Source organism: Pongo abelii, chromosome 1 (assembly GCF_028885655.2).
Source record: "Pongo abelii isolate AG06213 chromosome 1, NHGRI_mPonAbe1-v2.0_pri, whole genome shotgun sequence".
NCBI lineage: Eukaryota > Metazoa > Chordata > Mammalia > Primates > Hominidae > Pongo > Pongo abelii.
The window spans coordinates 132,557,765-132,570,095 of NC_071985.2; the positions used below are offsets into that span (position 1 = coordinate 132,557,765).

Sequence of the window (12,331 nt, forward strand, 5' to 3'; positions counted from 1 at the left end):
GCTTAATTTTCTGCTAGATCTATCACCTAGCAATCCCAAGAGAAGTGACTCAGATCTCCATGGCTAAAGCTCATTCAATGACATATTAACAACCACTGGCATGTAAGTTACTGTAGAATTGAACATAATGACATATACACCATCCCCACTCTCAGACTCATGAGAGACCCCCAAAACCTAAAATCACAAAAACAGAGGCACAACAATGCACATTCCCAACAACAGAGTGAACACTCAATAAACACTGCTGGCAGTGACATCATCCAGGTACACAGCCGCACATAACTCCACTCTGTCTAGAAGCAGAGCTGTAATCTGACACCAGGGACTCAGACCTTTTTGCCTCAGCAACTCTGGGCATTCATGAGCAGCAGCAAAGGGCTCTTTCATTCCCACTCTTACTTTTGCCATTCAAGAAGCATCCTCCTCCCAGCACCACTAAGAGAAATGTCACAGACCTCAGTTTCAAGAACCTCTGTGATGAAGTGACAAAGATTGTTTTCCCCCAAATAAAAGATATGCTCTTGAAGGTCCAGAACGCTCACTCTTCGAAGACCTGGTAGTACCCACAAATCCTTAGGCAGAACTGCCAATAACCTTTCTAACAAGACAACTCCAAGGAAGCTAATTATGATTCATTTAACTATGTTCATTTATCTGCACATTTGGTAAAGATAACAAGTAAATTTAAACGTTTAGAATAGAATATATTAGACTCCTCTGAAACACCAGCTCTTTTCATAAAAGTACATAACCAGGTCAATTCAGCCTTCTTATTTCTTATTATCTGATACTTTTACTGAATAAAGATTTATCTCTCTTCAATTAATGTTTTACTATGCCTAAAGTATTAAGATATCTTTTTCCTGTAGGTCAGTGGTCTTTCACAGAAAACAGTTCCCTACTTTTATTTTACACTCTCAAATCCTAATCCCACAGAAGCAAAGTAATCAAAGAAAATAAATCAGCACTGCTATATCATTTCCTCAGAAGCAAAGAAAATAATATCAAAAAGTTTGGGGTACCCAAATAAAAGAATCAATAATATGTCAGATAAAATGTTAGTCATAAATGTGACTCTGATACAGCTCCCTGCAGTTAATGTGTCCCACTTTCTGAAAAAGAGCTGCACAAACAAAAACATCCTGAGATAGAACAGAAGTCTTGTAAACTATAAAGCTCAAGCACCTGTAATACATGCACTGCCCTGTACCCTATGGCCACTCCATAAATACTCAGTGACTGATTCACAGGCCAATTACAGAGTCTGGCAATGACAGTGTGTCTCCCTGGTCCTACTCTGGGGAGTGTTAGGAATCTCCAGTTGCTGTTTGTTGTGGTGGTAGGAAGAACTAAAACAGATAGATGTCTAAAAGAACTGAAGTGTTGAAAGGTTCAAATTCTGTCAATTTTCCCTGAACTTCTCCCCAGGCACCTGAGCCTTAAAAAATTGATACTGTTACTCGTATCACTGGGGGGAAATGAATAAAACTGCCATAAAAGTGCATAGTGTTTCCTCGTCAAAGAACAAGCTGAATAGCCAAGAGAAAAAAAACAAAACAGAAACTTACTTTTCATAGACCAGCTCCTCATCGATGGAGAAATAGTGGGTATTTACTGTGCTTTTTGGTCTATTCCTTAAAGTAGCAAAATATAACCGATCTGAAAGACAAGTTTAAAAGACAGAAAAAATATATGAGAAGTAGGGAAGTGGAAGTGAAGGTGGGTGATAACATACGAAGGATCACAATTTAAAGACCCCATTAACACGTGGAATTCTTGCAGAAACCTCATCTCTCCCAGAAAGCTAGAGACTCAAGAGCACAACAGTTAGGCAAGAGGAGGACCAGACCGAGGAACTCAGCGGGGCGCAGAGCACCCACATTTCCCTTGTTTCAGGCCAGCAGAGTAGCCAGGAGCTGGGGGTACCCGCAGAACTGGAGGTGCAAGTTTGGTTCCCAAATCTCCAGACCTCAGCAGCTGCGAGAAGGGGAAGAAAGAGGTGAGCCTCCCCCACGCAGCTTCGGAGATTTGAAAAAGAGGAAGGGAGAGAGACTTGGGGGGTGTGGTTGGGGGTGTCCCGAAAATCGAAGCCTGCGATGGTGGAGGTAAAGGTGACCGGTGAGCATCCGGAGCAGGCTCCCCATGAGCTGCTGAGTGCCAGAGTCCGGGCAGAAGCCGGTGCTGTCCCATTACGAGGCCGAGAGGCCATCCGAGGGAGCTGCAGAGGGAGCAGCAGAGAGAGCAAGGGACACAAGGAAGAGAGGCCGGAAGCAGGGGGTCCTCGGAGAAAGGAGAGTCCCGAGAGGGGACGAGAGCGCGCGCAGCGGCTGCAGGACACTGGCAGCCTCAGGAGAAGGTGGGGACAGTGGCGCGGGAAGTGAAGAGTTGGGGGCAAGAAAGCGTTGGAAGATACGGGGCGGCTGCTCCTCACCTTTCATGAACTCACAAGCCCCGATTAGTTCCCCTGACTCCGCTGCCATCTTAAGCGAGATACGCACGGGGGAGGGCTGGGTCGTGGCCAGCTGAGGTCACTCGCCCCCGGGGGCTTCCCTACTGCCCAGGAGCCAGGAAGCTCACAGTCCCGAACAACAAGCCTGGCCCAGGGAGGCAGCAGGCGCCGACGGCGGAGGCGGCTTCGGAGTCAGCGCGCCGGGCACCCCGGGGACATTCCGAGGGGAACCCGAGCCCGCTCCGCGCGGGGCGCACACGCCCCTGGCTGTGGCCGCTCCTATTTGGACTCGGCTGCTGCAGCTGCTGCTCCGCCGCCGCCGCGCCTGGGAAACGCAGACCACCTCTCACGGCAGGGCAAAGTCTTCCCCCGGCTTCCAAAGTGATCATGGAGTAGGAGACGTCTGGTCCCGATCGCGCCCGTGGCTACTCGAGCGGCAGCCGGCAGGACTTCAGTGCCCGCGGGCTGGCAGCAGCTGCTCCGGATCCTCCTTCGCCACCTCCTTTCAGCAGTTACTCTTCCTCCTCCTCCTCCCCCTGGGTCCGCCCCCAGACCTTCCTCCCCGCCCTCCCTCGGCCCCCTCCACTTTCACGACTCCGCGGCCATCCCTTAAAGGGACAGCCCCGCTCCTTTCTCCGCAGCAGCCCCAGTTACCAGGCGCCCCGCGGGTCACTAGGAGCCGGTTGCTAAGGCTTTGTTGCCGTCCACCAATTGCTGTTCAGGAAACGGAGCCCTCGGCCCAGGGGAGCGGGCGGGGCCTCTAGGCCAGAAACTTATGAATGAAACGGCGGGGTTGGGAGTGAACATCGCCAAGGGCGCTGTCGCGGCCTCGGAGGCTAGGATGTGCCGGCGCCCCCTTTTTTTTCTGCACTCTCTAAGTCTTGTCCCACTCCAGGTTTCTTTTCTCTCTCTCTCTCATTCTTTCTTTCTCGCCCACTCACCCATGCCCTTCTAAACTCTTGCAGCGCGCGCGCGCACACACACACACACACACACACACACACTCGTAAAAACCTCAGATCTCCGTGCCCTGCCTCGCCTCAAGCTAACATTTCAACCACCCCCCACGCCCAACATTGAGGGGGTCTGCATCTTTATAAAAAATACAATTGAAAAAGAAGCACCAGCTCCTAGCTCACAGTACTTGTATTGGTTTCTTCTACACATACCAGACTCTGATATAACTTGTACTTTGTTCTCACGGGACAAAAAGTTTCCCATCTGGTTCTCCACGCCCTCTCATCTGGGCCGCCACTGTGAGCGCAAAAGCATCACATGTGCCTAATCTTTACAGTGCTCGCGTCCCGGAGGGGCGGGGCGAGACCGCTGAGCCAGCCTGGGCGGGGGCGGAGGGAACAGGAGAGAGAGGAGAGTCCACTGGTCCAAGGAGAAGGTTAACACAAAGGAATTTCTTTACATAGTCTCTGCTGAAGCTCTCCAGGCAGAAGTCCCGCTAAAAGAGGCCCTTGACTTGTCTCTGCGAGGCTCTACGTACTGTTTGAACAACTTGAACGCTGGGCGTCCCAAGGATGTGCCTAATCAGTGTGCAGTCCCTTCCACACGAAAATGGCGCTACAACCCACTATCCGAAGAGCATGCGCTCTGAGAGGTCTCTCCAGAAACAGCAAGAAACTTGTGGCGGCCTTTTCCTTCGCAGTCGCTTGTTGACCTCTAGGGAGAAAGGGGGCGCACCCGTGCAGAGCTAACTGAGGGAACGAGCCCTTCGAGGGCCAATTCCAGTTTTGTTTGTGGGTTTTTTTCTTTTTAATGTGTGTTTTGTTTGTTTGAGACAGGGTCTCGCTCTGTCACCCAGGCTGGAATGCGGTGGCTCAGTCTCTGCTCACTGCAACCTCCACCTCCCGGGTTCAAGCGATTCTCGTGCCTCAGTCTCCCAAATAGTTGGATCTACAGGCGTGCACCACTACGCCCGGCTAATTTTTGTATTTTTTGTACAGACCGGGTTTTGCCATGCTGGCCAGGCTGGTCTCCAGCTCCTGAGCACAAGCAATCCGCCCTGCCTTGGCCTTCCGCAGCGCTGGAATTACAGGCTGAGCCACCGCGCCAGGCCTCAAATTATTTTATTGAAAAAAAAAATCTAGTATTTCTTATATGAAAGAGAGGGAAAAACAAAGTATATGAATCTCTCAATAAACTTGCCCACTTTGTTTAAAAGGCTAAATAAATCCAAAGATGTTGTTGTATTTCCGAAGATGCTGATTTAAAGTTCTTGCATAATCTAAATTCAAATTCCCTAACAATTTTTCATGAGTTTTGTGTTAGAAAAAGTGCATTAGAAATAGAAGTCAGAGTTCTCATTCAATTCATAAACTTTTAATTTCACAAAGTAAATAGTATAATGAAAAGATCTCCAATCTACACTTTCAGAGAAGCCAGATATAGTTGAACACCCTCTTGTTATTTTCCAAAATGAATTTACAAAAATCTTTTATATAACTGTCCTGCTTAAAATTTTGATCATGAGGAATGAATTATGACCTAACAAATACAAGTCCTTAAATTCAAATGAAAATGTTTATTTTTCCTTAGCATTTTTACAAAGATAATAAAACTCTGTAAGTAATTAATGTTTTTTAAAATATTGCATGGGGCTGGGCATGGTGGCTCACACCTATAATTACAGCACTTTGGGAGGCCAAGGCCTGCAGATCGCCTGAGGTCAGGAGTTCAAGACCATCCTGGCCAACATGGCAAAACCTTGCCTCTACTTAAAAAAATACAAAACTTGTCTGGGCACAGTGGCTCATTCCTGTAATCCCAGCACTTTGGGAAGCCGAGGCAGGTGGATCACCTGAGGGCAGGAGTTCAAGACCAGCCTGGCCAACATGGTGAAACCCCAACTCTACTAATAATACAAAAAAATTAGCCAGGCATGGTGGCACACACCTGTAATCCCAGCTACTAGGGAGGCTGAGGCAGAAGAATGGCTTGAACCTGGGAGGCGGAGGTTGCAGTGAGCCGAGATCGCGTCATTGTGCTACAGCCTGGGTGACAAGAGCAAAACTCTGTTTCAAAAAAAAAATACAAAACTTAGCCAGATGTGGTGGCATGCACCTGTAATCCCAGCTACTCGGGAGGTTGCAGTGAGCCGAGATCACGCCACTGCACTCCAGCCTGGGCAACAGAGAGAGACTCCGTCTCAAAAAAAAATTAGCCAGATGTGGTGGCGGGCACCTGCAATCCCAGCTACTACTCATGAGGCTGAGGCAGGAGAATGGCTTGAACCGGGAGGCAGAGGTTTCAGTGAGCTGTGATTACGTGATTATGCCACTGCACTCCAGCAGCGCAGTGTCTCTGGGCGACAGAGTGAGACCCTGTCTCAAACAAACAAGAAAATTGCATGGAAGGAAGTGTCAGTATAATCAAATCTCTCTAAGCCATTCTAAATGGTATAGAAAATTCTACAAGAAAAATATGAACTAGATAATGCACACACAGCACACGTATAATACATAACAAGGTTCTAATGAGATCATAAAACACTTTATTCTCTCAATTGTCATGAGGTCAAAGTTCCTGTTGGTTGTAGTTTCACAATAAAGGCATACTTTTACAGTCTACGAGGGAAGATAATGGAAGAAAATTTTCCAACCACCCAACCTGATATAAACTTAAAGAATGGACTTTTAAGAAACAATAAATGCATTTCACATATAAAGGAAATACTAAGAGATTTTAAATATCGCTCAACTGCACAAAAGGAAGGTAATATTACACACAGAAATTCAGCAGGTAAGTGTAAAAAGTGTCGAGTTTGAAAACAACACCTTTTTTTTTTTCTCTAGACGGAGTCTTGCTCTGTAGCCCAAGCTGGAATGCAGTGGCACCATCTGGGCTCATTGCAACCTCCACCTCCCAGGTTCAAGCAATTCTACTGCCACAGCCTCCAGAGTAGCTGGGACTACAGGCGCGTGCGCCACCACACCCAGCTAATTTTCATATTTTTGGTAAAGACAGGATTTCACTATGTTGGCCAGGCTGGTCTCAAACTGCTGACCTCAAGTAATCCGCCGGCCTCAGGATCCCAAAGTGCTGGAATTACAGATGTGTGCCGCTGCGCTCGCCCTGAAAATGACAAAATTTAAATCTAACTCCTCAACCATTGCTTGAAAACTGCTTCAACTACCCTGCAACCCATGCTTGTGCACCTGCAGTTCTAGAAAACTCACTGCTGGAGGCAGCTCTAAATTATGTCAAAAGCCACTAGTTCTAATTCTTCCTGGAGGCTGCAGGACCTATGATCACCCTTATTCATGACAGCTCTTCAAAAATGCAAAGGCAGTTTCCTTGAACACCTTCCTTTTCTCCTTAGTCTTCCCCAGATAAATATCTCCATTTTCTTCAACATTGTCTTAGATTACATGGCTTCAAGCCCCTCACTTTCCAGTCCAGTCTCTGCCCATTTGTCCAGTTGCTTACCAAGTGGGTCCCAGAACTGAATGTAGACTAGTGATAAACTGGTGTGGCCAGTTCTAAAAAAAGAAAAAAGAATAGATGGAAGATTCAGATGACAGCAAAAGAAATGAAAAACATAAAAGAATTAAATTTTATCATTTAAACTGGTGTAACCAGTTCTGAAAAAAAGAAAAAAGAATGGATGGAGGATTCAGATGTGAGCAAAAGAAATGAAAAACAAAAGAATTAAATTTTATCATTTAGCTTCAAGAAAAAGAAAAGGAAAATATTCTTTTTTTTTTTTTTTTTTTTCTTTGAGACAGAGTCTTGCTCTGTTGACCAGGCTGGAGTTCAGTGGCACAATCTCGGCTCACTGCAACCTCTGCCTCCCAGGTTCAAGCGATTTGCCTGCCTCAGCCTCCCGAGTAGCTGGGACTACAGGCGTGCACCACCATGCCCAACTAATTTTTGTATTTTTAGTACAGACGGGGTTTTGCCATGTTGGCCAGGATGGTCTCGATCTCTTGACCTCGTGATCCGCCCACCTCGCCCTCCCAAAGTGCTGGGATTACAGGCATGAGCCACTGCACCTGGCAGAAAATATTCTTTCTTGCTGGAAGAGGGCAAGGAAAAATGAGCTCAAGATTGTCAAAGGCCTGACAGCTGTGTGGTTTACATATTGTATTCTTTTAAAATTATCATCATTTCTTATTAGAATGTATCATGAGAACATACTCTTTTAGTTGTTTGTTCAGTAGTGATACAAAGCTACCAAAGAACGTAAAGAAAATATAGAATACATACTTTGAATTTTTTCTGGAAATTAATTTTCAGATTAAGTATGAAACATGTAGTAAAAACCTGTGCCTCTGAGTAATTCAACGTAATTTGAATTATTTATTCATATAAATATTTTGACAATTTTTGATCCCAAAAATAATTTAAAACAGCTTTTAGTAAAATACATGTAATAAAAAAGTTATTACAGTAGAACCAGAATACCAAAAATAGATAGTGTGACTCATAAACGGTTCTGTTCCAGAAGCCTGCCCACAAATGATAAGACCTTAGCCTAACCCAGCCACATTCTGTATCTGACAAATCACCAATGCCTGTTTAAGAATTCCAAACCAGAATCAAAGAAGTAAAAACCAGAAGGGACCTGGGAGATCAGCTAGTTCCAGTTTTCAAACAGACTCCATCAAACTCAAGGGATTTAGCACAGGCCCAATATGGGGGTGGGAGTGGAAGGCAGTGGATGAGCACTCAAGGCTTCTACACAATAGTTCCTTTATAAAAGGTTATATGGCAAAATAAAAGAGAAAAAAAGAGAAGGAGGTCCACAGCAGGTAACTGATTTCCCAAACTCACATAGCTGGTGGAAGTAAGACCAGTATTCATTATTTGCTGTAATATCAACAACCTTTTCCTAATTTTTCCGTAGTGAGCTTAAATTACAATGTTTAACTTATAGATTATTACACGTTAGCCATAAAGTGTCAATAATAATGTATGCATAATATCTACAACTATTTTCTTCAAGATATTTAGAGGAAATATTTGAAATAATCTCCGAATGAAACAATATAAGATGTTGCATTATCTGCCATTGCTATTGTTCTTGTGTGGCTTCTATAAAAATTTGAATTGTTTCCAACCCTGTGATTTATTAATGGAATGGTATACCAGCATTCTGCAAAATACAGTTTAAGAAATACTGGTATAGTGAACGTTAAATAAAACAAGTCAATTCAATATTCATCTCCTTCTTGACTAATGCAGTCAATAAAGAATGGTGCAGTTTTAGAAGATAAAAGAAAGTTCCATGAGGTCAATATACTTCAGAGTAGTCCATTTATTGTCCAGTTTGCTATACTTAAAAACAAGTTAACAACTCAATACATTTTTTAAATTTTACAGAATTTATCCGTCTATATTTATTTGTCATTACTAATTTTTTTTTTTTTTTTGAGACAGAGTCTCGCTGTGTCACCCAGGCTGGAGTGCAGTGACACTATCACAGGTCACTGCAACCTCAACCTCCTAAGCTTGAGTGATTCCCCCATCTCAGGCTCCAGAGTAGCTGGGACTACAGACATGAGCCACTGCACTTGGCTAATTGTTTAATTTTTTTGTAGAGACAGGGTCCCACTATGATGCCCAGGCTGGTCTTGAAGTCCTGGGCTAGAGCCAGTTTCTCCTGCCTCGACCTCCCAAAGTGCTGGGATTGCAGGTGGGAGCCGCCGCACCCACACCATTCATACTCTTTTTACAGAAAAAATAAGTGAACATTTTTACTCCAAAAATAGATAATATTCCCCACACCACTCTTCTCCAACCATCACCACCATAGCCATGCTGAGAAATATTAGTGAGCTACACATTGTAATCTAAAGGTTTTTTTTGTTTTGTTTTGTTTTGTTTTGTTTTTGAGATGGAATCTTGCTCTGTCACCCAGGCTGGAGTACAATGGCACAATCTCAGCTCACTGCAACCTCTGCCTCCTGGGCTCAAGCAATTCTCCTGCCTCAGCCTCCTGAGTAGCTGGGATTACAGGTGCCCACCCCCACACCTGGTGAATTTTTGTATTTTTAGTAGAGACAGGGTTTCACTATGTTGGCCAGGCTGGTCTCGAACTCCTGACCTCATGATCTGCCCGCCTCGGCCTCCCAAAGTGCTGAGATTACAGGCGTGAGCCACCACGCCCAGCCGTAATCTAAAGTTTTGAATGTTCACTTCCATGTGCAAATTTAATAATGTTTCTACTATACACATTTCTAGCAGGAAAATAATAGTAGTTAATAGTTCGGTTTCATTTAAAACCAAGCACAGCAGTGTATATGTCAGTTCTCACATTGGTTGCCTATCAGGTAGGTATATTATTATTTCCATTTTATAAATGAGGAAACACACAAAATACATGCTCAGTATGTATTTGGAGAATGGATAAATAAATGAGTAATTAAAATGTGAGGAGATGAACTCATGTGAATCATCTGGATTCATAAATCAGTTACTTTGTAGCCTGGAGTAGTGGAAAAAATGCTGGATTTGTAATCAGAAGCATGGTTTTCAGGCATCTCTCTCCCACCAACTGTATGCATTATTTTGGACTCAGTTTCCTCTGATAGTAAATAGAAATTATAATGATTTCTAACTCACAAGAATAACAGTAAAATTAAATGAGAGTGTCATGCCGTGATGCTAGACACTGTGTACAAATGTGATGCTGTACAAATACAGCCTAGTATTTATATTAATAAATATAAATATTAATAAATACAAATATTTGTATTTATTATAATAATAAATACAAATATTTATTAATATTAAGCATAGATTAAGAAATACTAACTTGTTTCCAAAATCTAATTTTCACAAGTCTCAAATGAATACAACTATTTGGATCTAGGTATTGTAATTTAATTGACTCCTAGCTAACAGCATAATTAAAATATACACTCACAGAGAAGTCCTTTTTATCAACTGAAGACAATTCCACAGGGTACAAGTTAAGGTCCTTTTTCATTTCTGATTGCCTGTGACGATATGCCTGTCTCTAGAGTGTGATCAGGGCCAACAACCCCATTCAGGCATCCTCAACGGATTCCTAAATTCCCCTGCTCTCACTCACGTTCTTTCGGTCCTTAGTGTTCCAGAAGCCTAGGACACAAGTGTTGTGCCCTGTGGTTTCCATGGTGACCCTTGACACACTTTTAGAACATATGTTTTCTGATGCCTAGTCCTGTGTAGAAACTGTAGAAGAAAATTATAATTTCAATAAACAGGAGACCTTTGGTTTCCATTTTTCCAACCAAAAATACTACATATGTATTGAACATATTATTAATGGTTGTTCTTGTTGTTATTAACATCAATAATTGTATTGATTCCCATGGAAGAAAAAAAATCACACTTCATGTCTTCCACATACCAAGCCTTCCTACATGGAGTCTATGTTTTCTTCAAATGACATCTAAAGTAGTATACCTGTATTTGTTAATGTAGGATAACAGTGATATGAATAATGTAACACACACACAAAAATAATGTCTACTTACCCTAAAATATATGTATTTTAGGTAAAATATTTCTCTTCATACCTGTTTTATTTCCATAACATCAAATATACATTTTCTTTATATTTGTGTATTCATTCATTCAGTAAAAATTTACTGTCTACTATTTGCCTGGCTCTGTGCTAGGTGCTAGGATTGCAATTGAAAATAAGGCAGAGTTCTATTCTTAAGGAAGTTACATTCTAGAAAGGGTTATGGATGAGCAATCAGGTTCCATAAGCAAGATACATGCTAGGCTGAAGTAAGCACAGAGCAGAGGCCTGTGTGGGCTGCATCAGACCTGAGGCATGAGGAAAGGGTTCCCTGCAGAATCCTTGTATAGACTTGAAGGTTGAATAGGAGTTAGCTAGTGGGAGGTAGCCAAATAGTAGAGAGAGCAAGGTGGGAGGGTATGTGGAAGGAGGAAGGCACACAACAGAACCCCAGGCGGAGGGAACAGTCTATACACAGGCCAGGAAACAGTAGAGAGAAAGGCCAGTTCAGGATTTGAAGCAGCTCCATTTGGCTCCAGCCCAGAGTATAAAAGAGAAGAGGAAGAAGGATCTTGGTAAGTTAGTCCAAAAATTTGGACTTTATCCAGAGGGCAATGGGGCACCAAAATGAAATACAGTTGACCCTTAAACAACACAGGGGTTGGGAGCACAGTTGCATATCCACATACAACTCAAAGTTAACAGCCTACTGTTTATCAGAAGCCTTGTCCATAACATAAACAGGTGATTAACACAGATTTTGTATGCTGTATGTTATATATATGTTGTATTCTTACGATAAAGTAGGCGAGAGAAAAAGCAAGATTTTTCCAAATTATCACAAGTCTCCAAAGATTTTCCCGTATTTACTGAAAATAATCCATGTACAAGTTCAAATCAATGTTGCTCAAGGGTCAACTGTATATTAATGAGGGGAAGCCTAAAATCCCCAGGCTGGGATTTTAAAAATTGACAGAAAGAGTCTGCAAAATTGTTTAACTAATTGTAAATAGATTGGACTTTACTCCATGAATACCCCCAAAATCAGAATTATAATGCGAATGTAGACAAACGTCCACAATAGCATGTTTCATTCTTTCTTTTTACCTCTCACCATTAAAAAGACAAAATACAACTTGCCTGGTTTTTGCAGATCATGATTAAGTACTTAATGGGAAGAATTGTCTTAGATTCCTGAAATTTAATTTGCCTATGTTGGTGATGAATGTAGATAAGATAATATAGATAACTTCTAAATTGTAACTATTTTGAGTAAAAGGACCCTAAGCAAATGTAAAAAATAGAATATATAAGAATTACACTTTAGGCCGGGCATGGTGGCTCATGCCTGTAATCCCAACACTTTGGGAGGCCGAGGCAGGTAGATCACCTGATGTCAGGAGTTGGAGACCAGC

The 12,331-nt window shown here is 43.0% G+C and overlaps 1 protein-coding gene across 5 annotated transcripts in view; it reads right to left on the reverse strand.

Annotated features, from left to right (window-relative positions):
* The window catches only part of CDC14A (cell division cycle 14A), a 176,132-nt gene extending 165,632 nt beyond the window's left edge, over window positions 1–10,500 (reverse strand). The window contains exons 1-2 of one of the 5 annotated variants that reach the window (XM_024237529.3): window positions 3,622–3,742; window positions 1,572–1,662 (exon numbers count right to left, since the gene is read on the reverse strand). In XM_024237529.3, the coding sequence (XP_024093297.1) occupies window positions 1,572–1,662; window positions 3,622–3,673 (143 nt within the window). In that variant the 5' untranslated portion in view covers window positions 3,674–3,742. Of the gene's footprint in view, window positions 1–1,571; window positions 1,663–2,434; window positions 3,117–3,621; window positions 4,035–10,331 lie in introns of those variants that run through there. The other 4 variants (XM_024237536.3, XM_054530709.2, XM_024237511.2 and 1 more) reach the window with 4 other exon arrangements.
* Window positions 10,501–12,331: the final 1,831 nt, after the last annotated feature.